Below are 26,783 nucleotides of genomic sequence, written 5' to 3'. Positions count from 1 at the left end.
GCAGCCTTGCTCATCCCTGCGCTGCCTTCCTCTGTGTCGGGGTTTGGGGGTTGTTGTGGGGCTCTGGGGCTGGGTGAGCTGGGGAGGGGGCGAGGGTGGGACATGGGATAGGCATGGAGTGGGAGGGATGGGAGATGCATGGACGAGGATGGAGAGAAGGGGATGGAGGAACAAGAACGGAGGGACGAGGGTGGAGGGCTGGGGATGGGGGGAGCGGTGCGGTTGGAGGGCTGGGGCAGGAGAAAGGGGGCACGCAGGGCACAGGCAGGGGCAGGAGGGTTGGGAAGAAGGACAGGGGCAGGAGGGTTGGACAGGGGAGCAGGAGCAGGCAGGAGGGTTGGGAGGAAGGACAGGAGCAGAGTGGAAGGGACAGGAGGGCTGGGAGGAAGAACAGGAGCAGGAACAGGGGCAGGAGCACAGGGACGGGTGTGCCGTGGCTGCCGGGAGCCACTTCCCAGGTGCGGGTGACGCAGCCACACACCAGGAAGCTCCGGCTCCGCGGCAGGTGAGGGCGGGGCGGAGGTGCCGGTCAGTGCCCACGGCAGGACCCTCCCTGCCCCAGGTCCGGCCGGCAGGGACCCCGCGGGGCCACCTCGGCTCCGCTGCCCTCCGGCCGCTCTGTGTCCCCGCAGGCTCCATGGACGGGGCGCCGCCGCCCGCCAGCCCCGCCGGGCTCTCGGCGTTCGTGGCCGTGTCGCAGCTGCTCGGCCTGACCCTCCTGGCCACCACGGGCGCCTGGCTGGGCCGGTACCGGGGCGGCGTGGCCTGGCACAGCCCCCTGCAGTTCAACGCCCACCCTCTGTGCATGGTGCTGGGCATGGTGTTCCTCCAAGGTGACGGTGAGCAGCCCCTGTCCCGCCTGCAGCCTCCAAAAACGCCCTGGAGCTGCGGCCGGGCAGGGAGAGAAGGGGGCAAAGCGGTGGTAAATGACACAGGGAAGATGCTCCGGGATCCCCTCCCCACCCGTGTGAGGCACCCCTGGGGCGATGCGGGGCGCGGGGAGGTGCGGGGCGGCCGGGGATGCTCACGGGTGGTTCTCTCCGCAGCTCTCCTGGTGTACCGGGTGTTCAGGCACGAAGCCAAGCGCTCCACCAAGGCCCTGCACGCTCTGCTGCACGGCCTGGCCCTGGTCATCGCCCTCGTGGGTGAGCGTGGGGCTGGGGGGAGGCCGGGTGGGGCAGGATGGGACTGACCCTGGTGTGGTGACGGGCTCCTCTCCGCAGGCATCATCGCCGTCTTCGAGTCCCACCGGGCCAAGGGCATCCCCGACATGTACAGCCTGCACTCCTGGTGTGGGATGGCTGCCTTCGTGCTCTACCTCCTGCAGGTGAGAGCTGGGGAGCACCCCCCAGGGGATAAAGGGACCCTGCAGCACCTTGTGACCCCCCCCTGTACCCACAGTGGCTCTTGGGCTGTGGTTTCTTCCTGTTCCCCGGAGCCTCCTTCTCGCTGCGAGGCCGGTACAAGCCCCAGCACATCTTCTTTGGTGTCGCCCTCTTCATCCTCTCCATTGCCTGCTGCTTGCTGGGCATCACTGAGATGCTCCTCTTCAAAATCAGGTGGGTGACCAAGCTGGGGGGGTGAAGGGTAGCCCCCCCTAGACTGTCCTGACTCCCAGCAATTGACTGCTCCATCCCCCTGGGGCAGAGCCTGGCCCCTGCTCAGGCTGTGGCTCTTAAATCTCCCCTGGAGGCCTTTAGTTCTGCTGCTGCTGAGTCACTTCCCAGATGATGTTTAACAAGGGCTGGATCCTGTGACAGTTTTCTTTGGGGATGGGAATACATTCCCAGTGTCACCTCCCTGCAGCTGGCTGTTTGCAGAACCTTCCTGGGACGCTCATGTCCCCAAGGCCTCTGCCCTCGCGGCTGGAGGACACAGTGATGTCCCCAATGGCAGGCTGGGGTCCCCCTCAACCCCAGGACTGTGGGGACAGGGCTGTGGGGCACCCCAGGAGTCATCTCCCTCTGGCTGGGGCAGCATATCTGGCAGGGAAGGTGCTGAGCCACCACTGTAGGACTGTGCTGTCACCGAGAGTGTGAAGGATGAGGATGAGGACGGGGTCCCAGCCAGGGGAGGGACAGATCACCCAAATCCCAAGGCTTGAGCATCCCCCCTCCATCCTTGCAGCGATTCTTACAGCCACTTTGTGCCCGAGGGCGTCCTGGCCAACACCCTGGGGGTGATGTTGGTGGCCTTCGGTCTGGTGGTGGGCTACGTGGTGACACGGGAGGAGTGGAAGCGCCCGCCCCTGGCCGAGGAGCTGGCCCTCTCCATGGACTTCAAGACCCTGACGGAGGGAGACAGCCCAGATGGCGGCAGCCAGTGACACCCCCAGCTCCCTGATCCCTGGCACGGGCTCCTCACGGTGTCAGGGTGACGAGGACAGCTGGGGAAGGACACGCTCTTGGTGCAGCGCTGCCCACTGGACTCAGCCTTGCTTGGCCTTAATCCTCCTCAGCTCTGCCCTGCGCAGCCCCCGGTGCCCCCCGAGCCTGCCCCAGCCCCGTGGGGACGGCAGTGCCACAGGGAGGGGCAGGAGCAGGGGCTGGAAGCGGTGCTGGGGCACGAAGGAGGGGGGGTCTCCAGGCTCTGCCCTGCTCCGGGGACAGGGGGTGGGAGTGTAGATTTCCCTGCTGTGAGCAGCCCAATCCCACAGCCCGTTCCCATTGGGATTTCCCACTCTCTGGGGATTTCCCAAGCCCTCCAGCACAGCCACAGCCACACGAGGAGCTCCCAGGGGGTTTGGAGTGACCCGGTGTCTGCGCAGGTTCAGCAGCTTCGTGTCCAGAATGTTTTCCCCTCGTGTGAGGTGTGTTGTCTGCTCAGTGGATGCTCCCAATGTAATAAATGTTTGCAGCTAACCCGTCCTCCTCCTGTCTGTACTCCCAGATCATTGTTTTGGGGGACCCTGGAGTTCCCACATGGGAGCTGGGAGAGGGTGGCTGGGAGAGGAGCTACCTAAGGGGCTGGGGAAGGTGAGGGTTGGAGTTTGGAGTGGGATTGTGAATTGGTGGCTGTGTGAGGGACCCTGTGGGGACATCTCCAGGTGTGTACAGCCCAATCCAGCACCAGGGACTGGATGGTCACAGCTGTGAGGGGTGTTTGGCTGCAAAACCCAGCCCTGGGCTCGGGCAGGGATGAAGTGAGGGGACCCTCAGGGTCTCAGGAGCTGCAGGGCTCCAGTGTCCACAGCACCAGGCTGTGCTTTCCCAACTCAACCCAGAAACCTTGGGAGGGTGGGCAGGCCCTGGCACAGGTTGTCCAGGGAAGCTGTGGCTGCCCCTGGATCCCTGCAAGTGTCCAAGGCCAGGCAGGACAGGGTTTGGAGCAATCTGGGCTGGTGGAAGGTGTCCCTGCCCTTGGCAAGGGGTAGAACTGGACGGGCTTTAAGGTCCCTTCCAACACAAACCATTCTGGGATTCGATGATGATGAAAACTCTCTGAATGGAGACCCATCCCTTGCACCATCATTACCACACCAAGAAGCATCAGAACACTCCTTCACTCAACCCAGTGTGGGAAAAACAGCAGCCCAGACACCATTTCCAAGTGTTAACCATTTATAAATAAGTACATTTTTTCATACATACAGTTTTCATTGTACAGATTACAATCTGTATACATTGGGGGGAGGGGGGGAATGCATTCTTTTGAACTTTTCACATCTATCTCACAGCTCACATGTACAGACAAGAAAACTCTGCTCAAGCAAATACAGCAAAGGAAAAAATATGTTTTCTTCTTTCCTTAGAGATGAGAGGCAAAGGCCTCCGCTGTCGGCAGGGGCTGCTCTTCCCACTGCACAATATCACAACTGTGTGGTGTTCAATATATCAGTAGAGAGAGAACAGAACATGCATTGGATAATATACTGTACAGAGAGAAAGTCCTTTACATCAGAATTATAGAAAAGCTAAAGGAAAATTTTTAAGTGTCTTAAAGATCTTCCCAGCAAAGTGTCTCGGAGGATGGCAAACCAGGGAATTAACTGTACAAAGCACAAGGCGGGTGTACTGGACGTGTTTGTACCCAACTCAGATCCTCTCGGGTGTGAAGACAGGAGGGAGACCGGACGCTGAAAGCAACACCATGGCAAAGAAAAGGCTGGACAGGGTGAGCCCGGCAGCACCGGCAGAGTCCACACGAGTCTCTGGGTTAGCGGTGGAGCGACAGAAGGGGCTGCACGTAGCACACAGCGCTGCTCTCACACCCGTGGGGACCCAGTTCCCTGGGCACGAGCCTCTCCCACCCACCCACCCACTCAACCCCACCTCAGAGACGCCTCACCGTCATCCCCAACAGCATCACCCGAAGGGACAAAGTCTTTCGGCAGAGCAGCCCCCTCTGTTTTCACGCCCACACGATGCGATCTCGTCGGGTGGGACCCGGCTGCTGACTCCCCAGTACCGTGACAGCTGGGAAATGGGCGGGAGGAAGGGTACAGCGGGCGGGCTGGGGGTCTGTTGGCTTTCCCGGTGACGCCGTGCTCCTCTCGGGGCTGGTCTGTCCCAGCTGCACGTCAGGAGTTGGACACGAACGCGTCTTTGCTAAAGAATTGAGCCCTTAGTGGTTTATATTAGAAAAAAGAGTTTTGACTGAATGTAAAATCCAGCAATTATTCACACAAAGCTGAAAAAAAAAAAAAACAAACAAAAAACCAAACCAAAAAGGCAGATTCACTTTCGAACCATTGTGCTTTGTGTCCAACACACACACCCCGCCGGACTGCGCGGGGCGAAGGCATCGATCCACAGAGGTCCCAGCGGGTACAGCAGCTCTTCCCCTAAGCCCTTGGTTAGACACTGATATCCTGGTAGAAGAGTTCTCTTGAATTCCCAAGACTAAAGCAAAAGTACAACCACCAAGGAGCTCCCGACAGCTCACCACGGGCCGCCCCCCGGGCGAGGAAGGCGGAGGACGAGCAGGCACGACGGCTTGCTTGGTTCTCTAGATAAGGCAGAGCTGGCACTTCGGTTTTAGCTAAACTTCTCCTGGGTAACCCTGAATATACAGCAACCTTTGTGAAGGGGACTGAATCGCTCCCAGTTTTAGTACCCACCCCTGCTTTCCGGACCTGATCCCAGCACGGCTCCCGGTTTGGCAGACTCGCGCTCCCGCGTTCGCACCAGCCACGCGGTTCCCTCACAGCCACGTTAAAGGAAAATAACCAGAAAGTTCAGTGCTCCAACAAGCCCCAGCTGGGCACTGGTGCCACAGCAGATGGACAGACAGACCGATGGACACACGTCTCGGGTCGTCAGAGCTGCCACAGCCCCCCCAAAACAGCGACACAGAGAAGGCAGCTCAGGCTGTGCCTTCTTTGGAGACGGATCCTGAAGGATTCGTCTGTAAAACCCTCCCTTTCCTAAGCACTTCAATGCCCACTCAAGACTGTGTTCAAAGCCCTCCACTGCCACTCCCAGCCTGGTTGGGGGGGACTCTGCAGAGCCCCCCACCAGGTGGGTGTCCCCTCCCCTGGGACCACAGCATCCTCCTGAGCTGGGAGACAAAGCAAGAGTCGACAAATCCCCACTGAGGGATGGGACAGACACCCACAGCTGATACTGGGAGAGATGATTCCAGCTCTGCAGAGGCACACCTGGCTCTTGGAGCTGCCACAGGTGAGGAGGAGAGACACTTCGTGGGAAGGTTGTCTGAAGAAAGGGGTTGACCTCAGCATCACCTTTGGCATTGCCTTCCCTGTGCACCCCAAGAACTGAGCCCGGAGTTTCAATGTCATCAAGAACCCGCTTTAACTCGGTGCATCCAAGAATCCTGCACTCACTTGAAGATGGGGCTCGCCAGCCGTGCCACTGAAGCCAGGAGGGGATGGAGGCACCAGCTGGCAGCACTGTCCTGCATCTCAATTACCCAAAGAGTAATTAAATAGGTAGCATGGACAGACAGTACAGCACCATGTCTGAAACTCTGGATGTGATCCCACAATGCAGCCTGGGCCTGTCAGACCTGGATCTAAGAGCAGAGGATGAAAGGCCCTCGGGTGAGATCTGACCTCATGCCCCCCCCGAGTGCAACAGGACCATGGCAGCACCACACAGAACGACCTGCTTCTCCTCCTGCCAAGCCCAAATCACGACTTTGAAGACACAGGGGAGTGTGTAAGAACAGCTTTTCCAGGGAGAGATGTGCTCCTTTACCCACCCGGCGACCACAGCAGCCATCCTGCCTCGACTGTCCCCTAAGGGAATTGCTGGGGAAGTGCTTTAAAACCGCTGCAAATAATTTCGTATCCAAAAATTACTCAATCTGTTGATGCTTATATACAGGAGTCAGTTCTTGTGCTATAAATGTTATGATTCATTGCTTCGTTTCTTTTCTTTTTTTCTCCTTTCTTTTTTTTGAAAAATACACTAAGAGACAAGAGCTGTTTTTGCTATTTTTCTAATGAAGACACTACTCACGCTTAAATATCCAGTATTTATCATAGTAACAAATTCAAACAGTAAAGTGCACCCATTTACAGAGAGAACAGATGGAAAACCATTAGTGCAAGAATTCTGTGAAAAATGTTAACACGTGGAACTGTGAAAAAAAAAACCTGCACGCCGCAGTGTTTTAAGCCTTCTTCAGCTTGGTGTTCGTGTTGAAAAGTGTGAGCTGTTTTCATCTTCCCTTAAAACATCTTCATAAACCCGAAAGTTACACACAAGAAGTGCCGTGAGGGGATGGTTCTGAAGGACAGGACTGGGAGCACAAGGCAGTGAGTGGCGAAAGCAAAGCACGGGCAGCTTCCCCATCGCTGCTCTCGGACCATCCCGCCGGCACCCCGGCGGGGGAAAAAAACAGGGATGGGGCTGAATTTGGTTACTCTTTCCTTTCAAAGGAGCAACTAAAGGTAGGAAGCCACTCTGGCAGGAAGCTGGAGGGCGGGAGGCGCTGAGCAAAGCGACTGGTGCAGCTCCAGACCCAGGGACACGCGTGCCAGCCACGGGTGCATGGGAATGCGGAGGAGAAACCGGCTACTCCTTACAAAGCAGGACGTGCTGCTTCGAAAAAGAGAGGAGGGAGAAAGAAAACCATCGCAGCCCCCTTTGCAAGGAGAGGAGCAGTGCATGGAGCTGGGTGTCCCACACGGCCGTGGGGGACTCGCCCCACCGAGGGGGTCCCAGTCTGGCCCCCGCTTTACAGAGCCCTGTGGTAAAGCGAAGAGTGGCACCTCAAGGAAGAAAACACCAACCTCAATCCAAACACCGGCTCGGACAAAGACCAAACAGCCCAAAACCGCCAAAACTCATCGAGGAAACACTCCCCTGAACGCTCTCCCATGTGTCTATGAGACACAAGACCCCGTCACCCCCAAGGTTTGCACGTCCCAGCTCGCTCTGAGCGAATTAGGCAACAAAACAGCGACGAGATGCGCTGAGCCACACACAAGGGAAAAAAACAAAAAAAGCCCCATCGAAGCCAGGGTTTGCTTAAGGAGTTTCAGACCCAGTCCTGAGCTGGTGGGAGTGGCTGCAGCCGCAGTGAAGTGGCGCTGGGATGTGCTCACACCGACACCAGCCGAGGTTGGAGCCCCGTGATTTGGTTCAAGAAGTCTTGCAATCAGTTCACATTTAGCCCTTTGGAGACCCCGGAAGGTGTCGCTCCCCCTGCTCAGCACTGAGATCGCTCCCAAGAGTTTGATATGAGTGAGGTTCGGCATCGGGCAACAGGCACTAAAGTTTGCTTTAAAACAAGCTACAAGGGTTATCGCTCTCCCCCTCCCCGGCATCCCCACCCTTCGCCCTCAGGAACGGAAAAGGTGGATTAGAAACCCACCAGGAATAAGGGAATCGGTAAAAGGAAGTTCTTCCCCACCTCCCCCTCCCAAAATCCCAAAAGAAATTTTCGGCAAGTGACGGAAAAATGATTGAAAATCCTACAAAAAGGATCTTGGAACCGGCCCCTGCTTTTCACGTCGTCCTGATGTGACTTGCATTTGGTTAAAACCCCAGGAATAACAGAAGAAGAAAAAGCCCAACAAAATGAAAAATGTCCTGAAATAGGTAACATAAATAAATTATAAATAGGTCTCTTTTAACTACAGCTCCTCTAAAAGCAAAACATGGTTTCCACCATGCCCAGCTCTGGAACACAGCACTGCTTTCCAGGATTTGGGGAAGGGATCTTAGAGAGGTGCAGCCCTTGCTACAGCCCTGGCTCTCTGGTGGGAGCAAGCTGGAGGGAAGGGATGCTGCAGGGCTGCGATTGCAGAGGGACCCTTTTTTCTTTCGGGGCCCACTGTGCCATGTTCTGCATCCTCATCATTAAAAAAAAAAAAAATTAATTAAAAATCGTGATTATTTTTTCTCCTTGAATACCATTTTTTCGTTATTTTTCCTCACAAGTGATGAATCCTCCCCCTCCCCCAAATGAAGGCCCCAGCACTGAACCTCCCCGGCGCAAATGCTGGGTGTGAGGTGCAAGTTTGCCAGCGGTGTGAGGAAGTTGGTGCAATCCCGGTTCACACACAAGAGGTTCCTGGGCAATTCCCTTGACTGATCAAAACACGTTAACGAAGGGCCAACCTTAAGCCCTCAACGCTTGCAGAACGTCCCAGAGCAACGAAATCAGTGTAGGGGCACCCAGCGGGCACTTGGAAAGCAGCAAAGTGATCCCCACCCCAGCACCGATGACGAGGTTAAGGAAGGAGGGAATCCAACTGGGATTAAAATGCTGGAAACCAGCGGAATCGGGATGGGTGTTGTGCATAGCTACCGGTGTTACATCACATCACATCACCCTCAGCCCTTGCTCGCTGAGGGTGATTTTGCTCTTTGGGGCAAAGAGCCAAACTGGCCTGGCTGGCACGGGGAGCAGCCTCGGGAAAGGCTCCTGTGATCCCTAGGAATTCCCGTCAGAACTGAGTAAGAGCTCATCGAGACAAAAGAAAACCAAATTTAAATCGAAGGCGATTGTCTCTTGAAAAAGAGCTGGTTACCTCCCGCTGCGTAGGGATATCTCTGGGCCACCCCGCGCCACGGACTAAGATATCCTGGTTGGAACTTTGCTGGAATTGGGCAAACGATACTGGCTCGGCTGATGTTGGCTTCACGGTCAGCTGGGGAACGAAAGGGCTGGAGCACGTGCATGGCTGTCTGACCACCACACAAAGTACCGGAGAAACTTGGTCATGTAGCTACCAGAGAGAAATAAAAATAATAATAATAATAATAATAATAATTATAATAATTAATAATAATAATAATAATAATATGCATGGAAATCAAGCTTGGAAGTGTGTGCTGAAAACATGAGGGTCTTACTCCAACAAGCGTCTTTTACACATTAGACTCCACAAATGGTCTCTTTGGTTTGATTGGGGACGTCTGCCCTTGCCTGGAGTCCCTGGAGAGCTGCCTGTACAGGTTATCCTGGTAGGCCTGCGCCACGGGCAGCGTCCTTGCCACCTTGACGTCGGGGTACGAGGAGGCTTGGGTGACTCTCTCCAGGAGGTCTCCCCGGGACCCATTGGCCAGCATCCCATGGGGGCTGTAATAGTCTTCCTCTAGCAAATGGCCATTCTGTGCATTGTTGGTTTTGTTATAAAAGGCAATGTTGCTGATTGAAGAGGGCGGGCTAAAGGATTCCGGCTGGGGCAGATTGCCAGGAGACGTGGGGCTAATGACAGTGTCCACTGACGACACGGCCCAGGTCCGGTTCTGCTGATGGAGGTGGGGGTACTGCTGAGTCCGAGCGGTTTTATCTATGATTCCCATGAAGGGCGTGGTCCGGGAGCGGGCCGGCTCGCTGGGATAACCCCCCTGCGTGGGGGACACCGGAGAGAGCTCGTCGCACGATCTGTCGTAGGCTGGCTTGAGGGGAATCTCCATTTGCTGAATCGAGGCGGAAGGGCGGAAGTTGGGCGTCAGGTTGGAGGTGGAGGAGATGCTATTGCTGGAGGGGGAGAAGCGCAGGCCCACGCTCTGAGAGTGGAGCAGCGGCCTGGGAGTCGGCGGGTGAGGCTTGATTTCGCTGGGATTCACTGAGATGGGCCTTCTTATGAGATGGGACACATCTGGAGAGCCCAGCTGGTTGGCGGGGAGGGGCGAGCGCTCCAGGTCCAGCTTGGAGTGGCACACGGGATAGTAGGAAGCGGACTGGCTCCGCCCGATCTGAGGTGTCTGGCTGTACCTCATCCCCCCTCTGTAGGCCGAGGACGGTCTCTGGGGAAGGTCTTCCTTCGCCAGCCCTCCGTGCTGGCAGATGGCCCCGGCGCTGAGGCTCGCCTGCACGTGCTGCACGGGCCTGCTGTCGCCCACGATGCCCCCGATGGAGCCCTGGTAGACCAGCCTGCTCTGGGTGACCCCCATGTCCCCCGACGACGACTGGTACTTGCTGGCCATCGAGTGGGCGACCTGGCTGTAGGCCCCGGTGGGGATGACGGTGCTGGAGTGGACGGCGGAGCTGGGCTGGTTGCTCCTCACGATCTGCGCCTTGGCCGGTTGCAGCCTCAGCCCCTGCTGCGGCACGGCCACGGGGAGCTGCGGCATCTGGAAGGATCTCTGCGTCATCTTGGAGAGCGGAGACTTGGGCCTGCCGGGGAGCTGGGTGACCCCGCTGGGCTCCTGCTGGTAGCGCACCGGGGAGCCCGACTGTGACCTGTAGACGCTCATGCTCTCTGCCGGGGGGCTGGCACGGTACTGGGGGCCTCTGCGGAGAGGAGAGGGCGGCGGGCTCTGATATTCCTTCCCTTGGCTCCCCACGGGAGGGGGGCTGAAGCGGTACGTGGAGCCCTGGTGAGCCGGGGACGTGTGTGGAGGACTGGGCCTGTAATGTGAGTTTTGGTGCGTCGGGGACAGAGCAGGGGACGTGGACTGGTAGCCCTGCCTGGTCGGGGACCCCACGGAGCTGTTGGACCTGAAATCAAAGACCTGATGAGAGCCAAGAGGGGAGCCGGAGATATAGGCCGAGTCCCTGTGAGCCGGGGACGGGGGTGGGCTCTGGATGATGGGCAGCCCTTGGTTTGGCCTGGACTCTGTCTGCAGGCCAATGGAAACGTTTTCTACGTCCTGCTCGAGGTACTCCTCCTCGAAGATGTCCTGCACAGAGTACAGCTCTTCGTGCTGGGCTTCGGGTTCCGGCTCTGCCGGGAGCGGCGGCGGCTGCTGCTGCTGCTGCTGCACCTGCCTGCACTCCTCCTCCACCCGCAGCAGCAGCCGCTGGATCTCACGGTTGTTGGGGCACAGCTTGATGGCCTCGTTCAGGTCCTCCAGGGCTGCTGAAAACTGCCTGCTCGACAAAGGGACAGAAACGAGAACTGAAGTTACTCTGGATTGGAATGGTGCCGCTTTCAGAGGCTCCAGAGGAGGGTAAGTGGGTTGTCTGTTTTAGTGAGGGAGATGTTTGTCATTGCTGCTGCTTGCTGTGCCTCTCACACACTCTGCCTTATGTGCCTCCCTCGGGTTTAGTTTATCCAAACCGAAGGAAAATTCTGGAGAAGAGGGGAACACAGTCCTGAGAGGGCACAACCCAGCCTAGCAAACATGCCTGCGCCCCGTGGTGTGCGTTAGGGACCAATTAATTACTGCCCTCAGCACCTCCCTGAGCTTCACCTCAGCGTGAGCAAAGGGGACACCGACGCGCCGCTCACCGCGAGCTCGGCTCAGCGCTGCTGTAAACAAGCTCTGACAGAGCTGCAACCACTCACGCCAGGGAAAATCCAACTTCTGCCTGATGCCAAGACCACACAGCGTCAGGGCTGGCTCCAGAGCTCAGGGGCTCCCACGGGTCAGCGCTCTGGGCATGGCTTGTCTCTCTGATTTTGCAATAGATTCGTCCAACTCCCTCGGAACGAAGGGATCGAGCAACGTGCCGGAGGCTGTGAGCTGCCTGGGGAAGCCTCTGTGAGGGAAAGGCCAGCCTGGGAGGTGGGGGCTTGGGAAGGGGGTTGCCATTTACAGGGGCACTGATTGCTTTGGAGCAAACCCGTGTGTTTGAATACGACTGTCATCTGGGAAAACCCACCCAGATGGGGGAAAACTCCCCCACTAGTAAAACATGCCCCCCAGCACCTCCCAGCACCAGCCTAATCTCTTGCACAAGCAAAAAGGCCAAGTGGAGGAAGGAAAAGCCTCCTCCTCTCCAGGCTGTGCGAGCCCAGTGGGGCTGCTGGGCACAGACTGGGACAGGGAGAAGCAAAGCCAAAGTGCTGACATTTTCTGCTGGAAAGGCCAGGGGACAAAAGGATGCTGATATCATCTGGAGAGGAACATGGGTCTTAAGGTCCCTTGCAAGCGTTTTAGGAACAAAGGAGTTCAGGAAACCATTAAAGGAAAGGCATGAGGTGCATGTGGCTCAGCTCACAGGGCTCCTCTGTGGAACAGAAGGTCACGGCTTCACCTCCCTCATCAGGACTTGGTGCACCTGCACCAGCTGGGCCAGGAGCCCTGTTCCACACTTGCCTCCAGCATGGAAGGTCAAATGGTGGTGTCTGCTGAGCTGGGATATTTGCACAGGTGGGCTCACACACTCCCTGCAGGGTCGTGTGAGGCGTTTTGGCTGCCGTTTTAACTACGATGCAACAACCCAGCCCTCGGGAACAGGACTCCCAAGCAGACCCCCTGCTCATTTACTGAATCTGATCTCATGTGTTTTAGCCTTCAGAGAGCTGAACAAGGGGGATCCCAGGGCTGTAGCTCTCCAGGAGCTGGTTGTAGTGCTCTGAGCACGGCTCTGTCTGGACATTCCCTGGCCGGCGCCTGCCTGGAGCCACTGCACAGCTGGTCAGCAGCATCTGCCTGGCAGAAAATGCTGCAGGACAGAGAGGGGACCACCACGAGGAATGAGTCTGCCCTCTTGCACAACACAGGCCATGAGTCATATTTTGCTTCAGGTCCAAGTTGTGGCTGAGCTAAAGCGTACTCTGAAAAAGAACACCCCACTCTGGTGTCCAGCTTTCCAGGGCTGTAAGATGCCCAGACGAAGTTCCACTAAGACAACCTCTCAAAACACTTCCATTCAGAATTCACCAATTGAGGGAGGGGGTTATTTTGGAGTTGATGAACATTCCTTGGCCACTTCTTCCCATGGGGGCACTGCATGGCTTTGCAGGGTGGGTGCCCACGCTGGGGTGGTCAGGCTTGCAGGGACCAGCCCCTCACACCTTCCTCTCTGTCCCTCCTCACCTGCTGCTGCGTTTGGCCCTTGCTCTTGCATAGTAAGCTTCGTAAGACTTCGGTTTCAGCTCCAGAGCCTTAGTGGCAAACTCCTCCGCCATCCCAAAATCCTGCCATGACAACAGGTGTGCAGGTCAGTGACTGAACAGATATAGAAATAAAAATATATACAGCTCGGGAAGAAAGCAATCTTAAAATATGGGTTTGGTTCTTTGCACGTAGCATGGCAAACCTGATGGTACTGGAATGTTTCACGTGGGTTCAAACATCATTTACAGCCAGGGAGTTATGATGGCACGTCCAAAAAAAAACCCCTCAGCCCTCTGGTAACACCCTTGCTGTCATCACCCAGAGAGGCCTGTGTGACACTGGCTCTGTTCTCATTGTGTCCTCAACAAGTGCATGCAAATCCCTCCCCACCAACCTACAGCCTTGAGGAAACATCTGGTCTCGCAGAGGCTGGAATGTTATCTCATGAAGGATTTTTTCCACAGTTAAAAGCCATAGGAAACCTTTCCCACGCCCTCCCCCTCCCTCTCTGCACCACACTGGTATTCTTCAAGGGGCTGATGGAAACTGCCTGTGAAGGACAGGACTGTGGTGTCTCAGTGACCTGTCTGGCAAAGGCCTCCTATCAGCGCTGTCCCACTGTTCCTCACCTCTCCCCTGCACCTCACTGGGAGGATATTTTGGGAGCAGGCAGCGTGGGATGGGACTGCTCTAGGTGCTTTCCAGTGGCAGAGCCATGAGACCAGACTGTCAGCTCTGGTTCAGACCTTGCTGCTGCCCTCCCTTGCCTTGTTCCAAAAGCTTCACGTCCCACTAAGCTCAGCTTAGCTGAAGCTCAGCCCTTGTGAAGGAGAGGATTCCCCCATGGAGAGGATTCCATTTCCCAGCTAAGCTTTGGATCGCTGACTTGGGCTATGACCTGAGCAGCTCTGGGAGAAAAGGAACAGTGCTGCTCCTGATTTGTTCATGGGAAGCCAACTCTTGCTAAGGGGGATGCCCTGCCTGGGGAAGTTCATACTTCTATTTGTACCTTCAGTAGCAGTTACTGAGGAGATATTGCCCAACAGACTCAAGTGGGAATGTAGTCAAGACTTTTACGGTCTCTTCTACAGGTGCAAAAACTGCAGGAGCAATTAAAACCCTCTGGAGTTTTCTCGCACAAAACCTCTCATTCCCCAATTAAGGGTAAATCAAAAATCTTGTCCTTAAAGCCCAGGACAAGAGCTGGAGTTGCTTAGCTGTGAGCTGGCTGGTTTAAAGTCAAGTTTCACACTTCTTCTCCACACTGTGTTTGTTCACCAGCATTAAGGTTTTACTCCCGTTGCCTTCCATCCTTCTCCCTCACACCTTAAGAAGGTGCCACAAAACCTCCCTCCCCTCCAGTGTAACCTCTGCTGGCTCATGGCCTGGGCAGAGATGTCACTTTTTGAGTTTAAGGGGACTTTATTTTGCGGAGGTGAAAGCCCCTGCATGCCAAGCCAGGGGAGGTGGCACTTGTCTGCTGGCAGAACAGGCATCTGCACGAGCTGCTCTGGATGCTGCCAGATTGGAATGGGGAGAGTGACAGGGATCTGGCAGTTCTGGGAGGAGAGGGAGTCTTGTGGGGGTGTTTCTGGATGAGTCACTGCCCTGGGGAAGTGCAAACCCCCTAAGCATATGCTCCTTCATTTGAAATTAATTAGTATTCAAAGGAGCATATCTCCTGGCTCCTCCTCACCGCTGCCCCAGAAAGCTGGAAAATGCCTCCACCACCACGTGACGACGTGGAACACCATCATCAAAAAGGGAGCAATAAAAAATTCAAAGGGTTATAAACACAGCAATGAATTTTTAATCACCTGAAATGAATATGAAATCATTACTGCTTTTGAAGCATAAAATGCCAGTGCCCCGTGAAGGACAACCAGGTGGGACAGAGAAGAGAGAGAGAGGAGAGACAGAGAGGTCAGGGCACGATCAGGGATGGAAGGACACGTCTCAGTAGAGTCACAAGGGTGGCAAGTTGGGCTTAAGGCCATGAAAAGAGGTGGGGGACTTACATTCATTTTCCTTCGGCAGCGGGAGAGGTTGAGGAGCAGCGACACCTTCAGCTCACGGAAGGTTTTCAGGTCTTCTCCAAACCCTTCCCTGGGGAATTTCTTCAGAGCGTACTGGTAGCGCTGGGCGGCCTCTTTCACTTTACCTTTCTGTTAGAAGGAAAACAAGTCAAAACACACCCTTGGGCTGAGTTTGCTTCCCTGCAGAGAACTCACCCGCCAGCCCCAGGAATGTTTTAGGTGCTCGAGGAAACACAACTTCTCTATTTAAGCTCCTTTTTTTCTAGAAAAGGAAAGCCAGAACATTTGATCAAGGGAACATCTGAGCTGGAAAGGCAAGATGCCTTGTGCAAAGTTGAGGTCTCCCACTTGGTACAGAGCTGTCACACTGCAAGCAGGAAACACGGCAGAACTGGTGTTAACTCGATACAACTCCATCTGCTTCCTGGCTGGATGGTCTTTTGGGCTGGGTGATCCCATTCCTGGAGAGCACCCTCCACCCAAAGCTTTAGGAGTAAGGAATAGGAATTGTGGGACTTTTGGGTGGAGCTCTGGGGCTCCAGAGAAGCCTCTGCAACAGCAAAGACAAATGTTACAGCACCCACGTGGCTCTGAACTTGGACAAACAGGTTGAGATCCACCTCCCTGAACTTCAGGCGTCTAAAAATCAGGTGTCCACATCCAAGTCTGGTAAGTGGGTTCCTTTTATAGTTATTGGGACGCCACAGTCACCTTCAAAGGTGACTCATCTTTGCTATTTTGGGCACTTAATTTTGGGATGGGACGATGGGAGCCCTGAAGGGGGGCAGCCACCCAGCCAGGGGGAGAGAAAGAGGGCAGGACGGGATCTGGGACACAAACCGTTCCTGATGACCCAGACACAAATTTCTCAGCTATGAATAGTGACTCTTAGAAACTTGTAGACTCAGGTTTCTCAGCTGTATCGTGTACCTCTGGCAGGTAACTCCAGTTACAATGCCAGCTCTGCATATTTTCTGCTTCACCCTTCGAGCCTCACAGTGAATCACTGTTGTACTTGCACATTTTCTGTGTGTGTGTGCAGACCTCCAGGTTTTTAAATAAATATGGAGCAAGAAAGATACTCCAACTGCAGCAGTGGAATGGCTCCCACGGGCCACAGGACACGACAGAGCCAGCTGTGTCCTGACAATCTGTCTTCGCTGCAGAAAGTTTCTTCCAGGAGCTTTTCTGGGATACCCTGTCCTGTTGCCCTGTTCCCCAGCAGTGAACCCACCAGGTAAGGACAAGGTTGCCAGATCTGATGCAATGGCAGCAGCAGCACTGCCAGCAAACACTTGGGTTCTGGTGTTTTTCAAAGAGGAGACGAGGTGCTGGCTCAAACCCAGAGCGACTTGGCCTTGCTTCAGCTTTGTTACAGATCTGGGCAATCAATCCCCCCCCCCCCCCCAACTTCCCCAACCCCACTAACCAAAACCAAACAGTTTGGAACACGAGAGATGCTTTTGACCTGCCACAGGTTAAGGAGGCAGCACATCAGAACCACGGTTTGGAGAAGATCAAGCGCTGGCCCGGCACAGGCAAAACCTCCCAGCCAAGAGATGCTGCAAACTGCATGTGCTCCCTTTCCCCAAACCCCCTCTCCTCACCTTATAGAACATGTCTCCCTCCTCCATCAGCTTGCTCAACAGGATGATCATGATGTCTGGTTTGGAGGTTGCCATCGCCCATGTTGCTGGACCTGTAGTGTACAGGATGCATGATGGGTAAAGAACTCATACAATGCAAGGGTGGTAGGAAGCTGGGTGGAAAAAAATACCCTGGGGTGGGAATTTCTGCTGGAGAGAACAACTTGGCATGGTCAAAGGGCAGAGTGCTCCAAATGATCGAGCTGATAGTTCCTCTGGCACTTAAAATTAATGTCACCCCCACTGCACTGGTTGTATTTTGAAGTGATTAACGCCAATCCCAGTGGCCTGGGAAAGGATGGAGCCGTTTCCACAAGAGGGCAGTGCTGAACGTGGAACCGGCTGGGATGGGGGGAAACAAACCGTCTTTAAAAAAGGAGAAATCAGAGTGGTTACATAAAAGCATTTCTAAATTAAAATCTCTGGAAGTGTGCTGGGGAATCTGCAGTTCGGCTGTCGATGATAGCTGGTTTGCGGTTAAGTGGATTGTGATTTCCAGCTTCACAGGATGTGAAAGACTAGAGTAGAAAACCCACTGAGGCAGAAAATACGACAAAGGGAAGGTCCTGTCTAAGCGCTGCTGGTGCTGAGGGTGTCGTGGGGCTGGGGACACTCTGCCTCTGCACAGGGGCCACCCTGCAGAGCCAGCTCTGATCTCAAGCACTGATACTGGGAGGGAAGGGGCGGCAAAAATTTGGGGACAGTTCATTAGTGTGGGTGAAGAATTAAGTCAACAGTATTCCATAAGTATATTCAGTACGTTTGGGGGGAAGGAGGTTAGTTTTTGAGTTCAAGTTATTCTCTGCAACAGTCATTAAAAAAATTATTTGAAGGTGAGGTAAATTAAAAAGATTAGAGGTGTTGGGGACGCATGCAGGCTAAATCAAACAGGAGAAAGCAAGGCTGACAAAGCTATCAGATCGAAGCTGATGCTGACAGCAATGAGATATACCTCGTGGGCGACTCGGTAACGTCTGACAACCTTCAAAGAAAGGAGAAAACAAAAAGTTGTAGGAGAGAGGGGGGAAAAAAATGGATGAAGGTGAAAAAAAAAAAAAAGAAAAAAAAAAAAGAAAGGAAAAAAGCAGCTGTGAGAGGCAGGCAGCAAGGAAGCCAATGCACCAGCAAAATCCCCTTTCACAGGAAAACGTAACGTGAGCGGCTGTGTGGCGCAGTGCAGGTACACTGAGGTCTGGAAGCATACACAGAGCGAGTGAACGCAGCAGCTCACAGCAAGGCATGGACAGAGTACACTTGTCGACTCAAGACTAGTAAAGATAGAAAAAGCATTACCAGAGGAAAGACCTTGCCAAAGAGACAGTTGTTTATTGATTAACTTTTGCTAAGTAATACGACAGCAAAAATTTAAAAAAAAAAAAATATATATATATATATATAAAAATAATAGTCCCCGCCTGACCAGGAAGCAGGCAGGGCTGACCCTGCCGGCTGCGTCCAAGGCTGCCTTGGGGTTATACTCGTGTTTTTTAGGATGCCAGCCCCACTGCTCGAGTCCTGCCTGAGCACAGAGCCGATGGCAGAGTCCCCTTGTCCCTACCTATCTTTGCTCCTTTCTTCAGGAGGGTGACCACGACCGAGGTGTTGCGGCAGCCGACTGCCCTGTCGAGGGGCCGCATCCCGCTGTAGTCCACGTGCTCGATCATGGCCCCGTGGTCCACCAGGAACTGAACCTGCGAGGAGAAGCCCAACAGTCGGTTCTGCTCCTGGGAGAGACCTACATGAGGCGCTGGGGAGGTAGGACCAGCAAAAGCTTGTTCTGCTCCACTGCCTGGGCTAAGGACACCTCCACGGGGTCTGAGGGCACGTCGTGGGCAGCAGGTGGAGGGAGGAAGCTTTGCCCCTCTACTTCGCTCTGCTGAGACCCCACCTGGAGTGGTTCAGGTCCCCAGGGGTCCCCAGCACAGGAAGGACATGGACTTGTTGGAGTAAGGCCAGAGGAGGCCATGGAGATGCTCCAAGGGCTGGAGCTCCTCAACTCTGGAGCCAGGTTGGGAGAGCTAGGAGAGTTCACCTGGAGAGGAGAAGGCTCTAAGGAGACCTTACAGTCCCTTCCAGTGCCTAAAGGGGCTCCAACAGAGCTGGAGAGTGACTTTGGACAAAAGCCTGGAGTGACAGGACAAGAGGGAGTGACCTCAAACTGCAAGAGAGTAGGTTTAGATGGGATATTGGGAAGAAATTCTTCCCTGCAAGAGTGGTGAGGGGCTGGAATGGAACTCCCAGAGAAGCTGTGGCTGCCTCATCCCTGGAAGTGTTCGAGGCCTGGTTGGATGGGGCTTGGAGCAACCTGGGCTAGTGGAAGGTGTCCCTGCCCATGGCAGGAGAGGGGGTTGATGGTCTTTAAGGTTCCTTCCCACCCACACCATTGTGTGATTCTTCGACCACCCTCTGTGGGAGCACCCGCACGTATGAAGGATCAGGACCTTCCATGCCTATTGCTACACCAAGCTGAACTGTACAGTTCTTCTGGCTTTTACACCAACTGCCCATTTTCTTCTCTGGGTGTGTCCCAGGCCACTCACCACCTCTGCGTCGCCGTAGAACGCCGCCAGGTCCAGCGGCGTGCGCCCGTTCTTATCCGCGTGGTCGGTGGCAGCTCCATTCTCCACCAGGGAACGCACCACGGGCAGGTGGCCCTTCAGGCAGGCCCAGCTCAGGGCTGTCAACCCCTCCTTGTCCATCAGAGCAATGGAGGCACCTGAAAAGGACAAGCATCACTTTCACTTCAGAGCTCTCTGCGCTGCTGAGCGCCGCGAATCATCCGCTCGGCGATGACAGCTTGTTTTCGGAGAGCTCTTGTACCTAATTATTAATTCCTTTATTACAACATTTCTCTCACCACAGATCCCACCCTCCGTGGCGACTTCAAATGCACCGGTGGGAACTGTGGCAAACGAGTTGATTCACACCGAGCTGCAAACTTTTTCGCACCTACCTCCGTGGGCTTTCCTGGCAAACATCTGAGCAGCAGGGTGGATCTGACATCCCTCGCCTGAGACATCAATCTTTCTTTATTTTTTTTGTTTAATCCAGCCCCATTCCAGCCTGTGTGAGTCAGAGATGAAGACCATTTTGCTGCTTCAGCAGGTCACCACGGGGAACTAAGTCAATTCAGCTCGGTTCTCCTAAAAAAGCACATATTTTCCCCTCTTCACTCCCCTCCCCCTTTACCCAAAACGACACCATTTCCAGCAGTATTTCTCCCTGAACTTTACCCAACATAAATACAACGTTGTGGGATAAACTCCTGCCAACTGCAAGCCAAGGAGAGAGGGACTTGACGTTTTCTTGGATGAGGGAACGGCGCTGCCACACCAACGGGTCAGTGCTGCTCCACACGGCATATGGATGGGGAGAGGAGAGCTGAACAGCAGCTTCAAGTGAACACTCCTCTTCATGGCACGAAGACAACTCCTGTTGCCATGGCACAGAGTGTGCAGGGATGATCCACACCAGCTCTGCTCCCCCGAGGAGCTGCAGCTACCTGCAGGATGCTCCTGCCAGCAGCTGGCAGGAATTGCTGCTGCAGTGGTTTTCTCCTGGAGGTAAACTCCAAACTTCCCAGCGTGAGGTCTTTTTCCTGGCTCCAGAAGAACGCTCAGTAAGAGGGGGAGGGATGTGAATATCCCAAAGGGTCCTGTTCATCCTGGCTAAAGTGTCTCCCGTTCGCTCACGCTGCCCGGCTGGCAGCAGGGTGAGAGGGCTCCCTGCTGGCACAGGGGGTTGTTTGTGGAGGGAAATAACATGGCAATGGTTTTTCCAGGAGTGTTCAGAAGCCCCTGCCCAGCCCTGAGCTGCCAGCACAGTGGGGAGTGTCAGTGAGGGAGGTGGCAAAGGGGAGGGGACAATCAGGAGCTCCAAGGGCGGGGACACGGCAGCTCCAAGGTGCAGGCCAAGGGGTGACAACTTAGAATCACAGACTCATTTAGGTTGGAAAGGACCTTTAGGATCATCAAATCCAACTGTTCCCCCAGCACTGCCAAGCACTAACCCACGTCCCCAGGTGCCACATCTTTAAATGTTATAAATCCCTCCAGGGATGGCGACTCCACCACTGTCCTGGTCAGGCTGTTGTAGGACTTGACAACCCTTTCAGTGAAGAAATTCTCCCTAATATCCAAACTAAACCTCCCTTGGAGAAATATGAGGCTGTTTCCTCTTGTCCTGCTGCTTGTTACAAGGGGCAGAGCCTGACTTCACCCTGGCTCCACCCTCCTTCCTTCCACTCAAACCAGCAAAGTCTTCTCTTGTGTTCTCCCTCTGACCCTTCTGGAGCAGGTGAGAAAGGTCCTGAAGTAAGAGGGAATCCTGGAAAGCCATGGCATCACTCAGCCTTCCCAGTTGCCAGGGTAAGGACACCCAATACCCCAGGGTGACAGGGACAGACTCCAGGGTATCCCTGCAGTGCCAGCTGAAGGGCTGAGCCAGCAGATTAACACACAACACCTCAGAAATGCCAAGAGGTTGCTCCAAGGCAGGCTGGGCATGACCTTCTGGCAAACACCAAGCTCCAGAGACAGCCCTGGCTCCCAGTAGAGCCTCTGCTTGACTCCAAAGGCATCCTTCATCCTTCATCCTTCAGGGATCTCTGACCTATTTAGCACTGAGGCAGCCAGACAGGAAAACAAATGGATGGTTTTGAGGCCAAGTGGCTTAAGGTGATCCCATGGGACTGATCCATCCTGCAGCAGGAGGGATTTTGGCTGGGAAAACCCAGTTTGCTTCTGGGAAGGGCTGGGCTGCTCCTTCCCTAAAAAAAAAACCCAACTGGTAAATACAAGAGTTCATCCCAGTCTGGGTTGGAAGGGACCCTGGTCTGGGTTGGAGGATGCACCCAAAGCTGCAGTGCCAGGTCAGGGTGACCCCGAGGCAGCAAAAACATCAAGGGGTTGCTTTCTGCAGGAAAACAAGACTCAGAATAAAGCTCCCTCCAACAGGAACGAGCACCAGGAATTATTTTGCTCCGTGTCACAGCGATCCATGTAAATACCAGCTTCAGCAGAGCTGCCACCAGGGAAGTTTAATTCCCTCCTCACACCCCCATCACTTCGGGGTGTTAAGCGGTGGGTAACTCCAAAAATTGGGGTTTCCAATTGATTGATGACTCCAACTCTGTTAATGAAACGAGTTTACAAATGCTGGCTGTGTTAATCAAGTACAGTCAAATGAGATTTGCTGTGCAACACACTAATTAATGCTTATGGCTTATGATTCACACAGTTTTGATTTTAATGAAACACTGAGTGGGACTGGCAAAGCCATTTTAATTAAAATACTCCACATTTCACTGCACTCCGCCCAAGATTGAGTTAACTTTTCAGGACCATGTGTTACACTGTATGTAGTGGAGTATATTAAGCTATTTACGAGAGGAGACTTTTAAAAGCAAAAATTTTCATATTTTTGACTTCTTGGACTCCCAGTGTCCAAAGAGCCAGAGAAATATTATGTGCATTTACTGGTAATCCCACAGCTCAGATCAGATTATCTGGTATTTTCATCCTCCTCTGAACCACTGAGTCTTAAGCAACATGCACAGTTCTCAAGTCTGGCAAAAAAAAAAAAAAAATCACTTATTTTAAGCCTTTTAACACAGACTCAGTCAAGCTGTGAAAGGGGCCACGTTTCATCTCAAAGACGAAGAGTGTTAATTTGAGATTTAAAAATAACAGCACACCAGAAAAGAATTAATTGAATTAATTCCTAAGAAGCTCAAACTGATCTTTGTCACACCCCTGCACAGGTTACAGCGCTGAATCCCATTGGTTGTGGCTCAGGACAGACAGATAGGCAGTAGGAGACTTGTTCTTGGCAATTTTACAGTGAAAAAATATTCTTAAAACTACTACATAAAATATTCAAGTGTCTCACTTTTGGGCTAAGAGGGCAGACACAGGGCACTTACAAGATGAAGAAAATATCCCTTCCCAAAGAGGGATCTTACCTGGAATAAAAATATCAAGTAACAACACAAGAATTAAAGGCTACTTCTAGGAAACAAAAATTAAAAGATCCCCCACCCAAACCAAACAAACACGGGCTATTTGTGCAAAATAAAAGACAAAGAAGTCTCAAAAGAAGTCCTGCAATAAGAGCTGATGGTGTTCCCACGGGTTGCTCTGACTCACCTCCAGCACATTCAGCAGAACTGAGCAAAACTGAGCCATGCTGGCTGAGTAAGTCCCAGTGAGGGAGAGTTATCAGCCACTGCAAGTTTTGAGCAGAGGGAAGCTGTGGGTGCAGAGCTGCAGAGCTCCCTTCAAAAGAATTCTGATTTATTTTCAGCCAATCCACCAACTTGTCCTCCAAGGAGCCGGACACGGGGTGGTTACAACCCCCACCCTGACACCACCAAACTCCAGCCGTGCAGGGAGCCAGTGAGGCGGGACTCGCCAGGACTCCAGAAACCCCCCCAGGACGTGCTCTAACCTTGTGCAAGCAGGAACTCCACGGTGCCCAGGTGCCCCTCGGACGCTGCCATCATCAGCGGCGTCCTGCCCTGCTTGTCTGCCATGTTCACGTCGGCGCCGTGCGTCAGCAGGAGATCCACGATCTGCAACACACAGAGCCAGCACACACGTTGCACGGGGAGACCCAGCTGGGGAAGGGGCCAGAGAAGAGGAAGAGCAGGGCAGAACCCATGTCCTAAAAGCTCACAGCCCTCAAGGCCCTGTGGGGTTGCTGCTGGGAGATCAGGGACTGGGGGAAGCAGTAGCGGTGTAAGGGCAGGAAAAGTCAGGAGTGACCCATTTGCTTCCCAGATGGTGAGATAACCAGAGAAGCTGTGGCTGCCCCATCCTTGGAAGTGACCAAGGCCAGGTTGGACGGGGCTTGGAGCAACCTGGGCTAGTGGAAGGTTGGAAGGTGTCCCTACCCATGGTAGAGGGTTGGAACTGAATGGTCTTTTAAGTCCTTTCCAATTCAACCTATTCCACGATTCTATAACAATCCAGGACTTAAGCAAAGGTGTCTGCAACCAACAAAACCTCAGGGTGACTGGAGCATCAACACCACTTCTTCTCGCTCTGCTCATTCCCCCACAAGAGCTGGGGCTCCTCTTCCCCACCCTTATCCCGGCGAGACGGAAGGGGGAAGGCCTGACCCCACACCTGGGGCTGCCCTGAGGAGTGAGGGACCTGCTCACCTGCCAGTGGCCCTGCCTGACGGCGCTGAAGAGCGGGACGACCCCGCGGCGGTTGGGCTGCGCCACGGCCGCCCCCTGCTCCAGGAGCAGCCGGCACACCTCCAGCTTCCCGCGCCCGGCCGCCGCCGTCAGAGCTGAGGGAGAGAGAGGACAGCAAGGTCAAGGGGAGGAGCAGAGCGCTCAGAGGAGTGTTCTCCCACCTGCAGATGGGTCTTTCTGATGGATACCCTGAAACGCCAAACGCATCCCGCGACAGGCAAAATGGACAAAGGAAAAGTGGGCTTGACCAGCACAGTTCTAGCTCTTGCCGTTTTAGTTACCTCAAAGGTCAACTCTTCCATGAAAGCATCACGGAACGAGGCTGGTTGAGGCAGCCACCTTTTGTTATTTTCCCCAAGTCGCAGTGAAACGTGGTAAGAACCCCAACAAAATAATGGGACTGAGGTTGAAGTGTGACTGAGCACAGGTGACTGAGGTTCAGGCGTGACTGACGTCCAAGATTCGAGGTGTAGGTGAGATTAAAGGTGTAGACGATGTAGATGAGGTTCAGGTATGGTTGCAAAGAGATGTGGAGTCCCATCACACTAAACCTTCACCATTTTCCCCACTGCCAAGGCCATGGGTTGTGAGGCTGAAGGGGTCTGAGTAGGGGCTCAATATCCAGAAAAAACACAGGTCTTCAGGTACTCGACAAGAACCTTCTTCAACCTGTTCTTGATCATCCCACCAGGGTGACAAGGGAGGAAATGAGGGATCAAGCAGTGAGCACCAACAACTCCCTGATAAGACACTCATGTCAGTCATATCTGTGGCTTTTCCCTGTCCAAACAAGCACAGGGCAGTGTAATTCACACGGAGGACTCTTATTTTCCATATCCCACTTTAGCCTGTAGATGTCTGAAACCAGAGAAAGATCTGGAAAGCAAGAGAGGATGAATATGTTCACATGTTCTCCAAGGAAAATGCTAAATCTAGGTGCTTTTTTTCTGGTCAGGGCTGACCCTACCAGCCAGGATCTTTGTACAAACCCGAAATTATCCGCTCACAATATCACAGGTGGGCAGAAGCAACACCTGAGAGCTCCTTCCCTGGCAAAATGTGCTCTGTTAACTCCCCAAGTACGGCTGGGTTAGAGAAGACACATTCCATCTGAAAATAGTTCCAAGTTCAGGACCTGCCAGTGACTCGTTTCGGTGTTAATTTTAGACTTCTTGGTTCCTCCCTCTCCCTAACTTTCTGTGCACTTCAGCACAGCTCCCCTGGCTCCACGCTCTGCTGCTTCTGGTAGGAGTTGGAGCAGAAGGTGGGAGTCTATTTCTGCCTGACGTCGCTTGTTTTTTCCTTTGAAGTACATTTCTGTGGGTTGGCTGATTACGAGGTGTTGATGGCTTTCCAACTGCAACACTGTTAATGCCGGGGGATTTAATTAATTCTCCGTTCTGCTCCACGTTATGGCTGAGTTGTCTTCTCTTGGAGCTGAGAGACACCAAGAGTTAACAGAAAAGTCATCTCGCTGCCACGAGCAGAACGTTCTGCAAAATCTATAATCAGATCCATGTGGGTTTTCAACGTAAGCTACAAATACAGAAGGAGGCAGAGGGATTGGAATGCAGGGCTCTGAGTTCTATTTCTGAAACCTGCCTGCACTTGAAATGTTGCAGGTTAATTTGAGGTATTTCACGTCAAAATGACTTATGTTTACAACAATGAGAATACTGTAAATCGCTTCAGTGTTTGGCGTTCGTCGTGAAATGTTCTTTGGAGAAGGCTTTACTGAAACAGGATGATTTGATCCATGGTTTCTCCACTCTCCCTTGAAATCCCTTCTGCCTGCACTGACATCTCTTTTTGCTGCTGTGCTCCTCAGAGTCCAAGAAACTGGTGTGGAAATGTGGCTCCAGCCTGTCCTCTGCAGCTCCAACTCCAGGGAAAAGCTCCTGTGCTGCTGAGCAGCCAGACCTTGTTCCTTCAGGAAGGTTCCACACTGATGAGCTGGACTTGCCTCCTGCTGCTGAGAAAAACCCATCCAAGCTTGTCTTGTACGGTGCACAGATACCTAAATCCTCATAAATGGAGAAACTCAGCCCAGCTGGACCCCAGAGCCCATTAAGGCACACCCAGACCTCCCCAGGGGGAAGGTTGGACTGGAGAACCCCCCGTGGTCCCTCACCTGCCATAAGCTGGACAGGCTGCTGCTCCAGCCCTCAAAGCAGCTGTTGACATCCTGTGGCTCACCTCAAGCCCAGAGCACTATCCTGTGGTTGGTATCCAAGTCCAAATGCTCAATTAACCTACTTGAGGAAGAACTCTAGGAGTACCTGCTTCCTTCAGCACTCCTTAGATGGACTCATCAGCCTTACAGCTTTTAGTCCATAAAACACACATGACACGAGGTAAGGCTGTGCCTGTGTGTGAAAGGAGATTGGACAAGCCAAGGAAAGGTGATGAGAGGAACTAAAAGAGATGGAAATGGGTTGGTCTGAAGTTTTACTGTCTGCCAGGGTGCTCCCATAGCCCAGCACAGCCAAGGTGAGTCCACCCAGCCCAGGATCCTGGGCTGGCAAACAGGAATGTTCATTTTGCAGCTTTTCCACGAGGAATGCAGTGACAGGAGGGCAACTCACCGTGCAACAACCAAGTCTTGGCATAAACACCACAGAACAGCCGCTCAACCAAAACCTGAGACCAGGTTCAGGTGCGGACGTGCCTCCCTCCACCGGCATCAAGCCACGGCCTCCAACACCAGGGATCTGCCACAGCACATTCTGCCTTTGCTTCTCAGAGGAAA

At 53.8% G+C, this 26,783-nt stretch overlaps 2 protein-coding genes across 8 annotated transcripts in view; one reads left to right on the top strand and one right to left on the bottom strand.

Annotated features, from left to right (window-relative positions):
* LOC114066936 (cytochrome b561) overlaps positions 1-2,663 on the top strand; it is a 4,429-nt gene extending 1,766 nt beyond the window's left edge. For both annotated transcript variants that reach the window (XM_027902029.1, XM_027902030.1), the window contains exons 2-6: positions 633-839; positions 1,047-1,145; positions 1,224-1,327; positions 1,402-1,559; positions 2,128-2,663. In XM_027902029.1, the coding sequence (XP_027757830.1) occupies positions 638-839; positions 1,047-1,145; positions 1,224-1,327; positions 1,402-1,559; positions 2,128-2,326 (762 nt within the window). In that variant the 5' untranslated portion in view covers positions 633-637 and the 3' untranslated portion in view covers positions 2,327-2,663. The remainder of the gene's footprint in view (positions 1-632; positions 840-1,046; positions 1,146-1,223; positions 1,328-1,401; positions 1,560-2,127) is intronic.
* Positions 2,664-8,446: 5,783 nt separating this feature from the next.
* TANC2 (tetratricopeptide repeat, ankyrin repeat and coiled-coil containing 2) overlaps positions 8,447-26,783 on the bottom strand; it is a 173,931-nt gene continuing 155,594 nt past the window's right edge. For 5 of the 6 annotated variants that reach the window (XM_027902017.1, XM_027902020.1, XM_027902019.1 and 2 more), the window contains 9 exons: positions 23,996-24,129; positions 23,281-23,404; positions 19,374-19,549; positions 18,392-18,524; positions 17,786-17,815; positions 16,795-16,886; positions 15,170-15,316; positions 13,131-13,231; positions 8,447-11,235 (listed from right to left, as the gene is read on the bottom strand). In XM_027902017.1, the coding sequence (XP_027757818.1) occupies positions 9,285-11,235; positions 13,131-13,231; positions 15,170-15,316; positions 16,795-16,886; positions 17,786-17,815; positions 18,392-18,524; positions 19,374-19,549; positions 23,281-23,404; positions 23,996-24,129 (2,888 nt within the window). In that variant the 3' untranslated portion in view covers positions 8,447-9,284. The remainder of the gene's footprint in view (positions 11,236-13,130; positions 13,232-15,169; positions 15,317-16,794; positions 16,887-17,785; positions 17,816-18,391; positions 18,525-19,373; positions 19,550-23,280; positions 23,405-23,995; positions 24,130-26,783) is intronic. The other variant, XM_027902018.1, reaches the window with a different exon arrangement.

This window comes from Empidonax traillii, unplaced genomic scaffold (assembly GCF_003031625.1).
Source record: "Empidonax traillii isolate 1590-97213 ecotype Southwest subspecies unplaced genomic scaffold, ASM303162v1 scaffold832:size729604, whole genome shotgun sequence".
NCBI lineage: Eukaryota > Metazoa > Chordata > Aves > Passeriformes > Tyrannidae > Empidonax > Empidonax traillii.
Note: the sequence above shows the minus strand (reverse complement) of the source record. Positions and strands in the feature narration are given on the sequence as shown.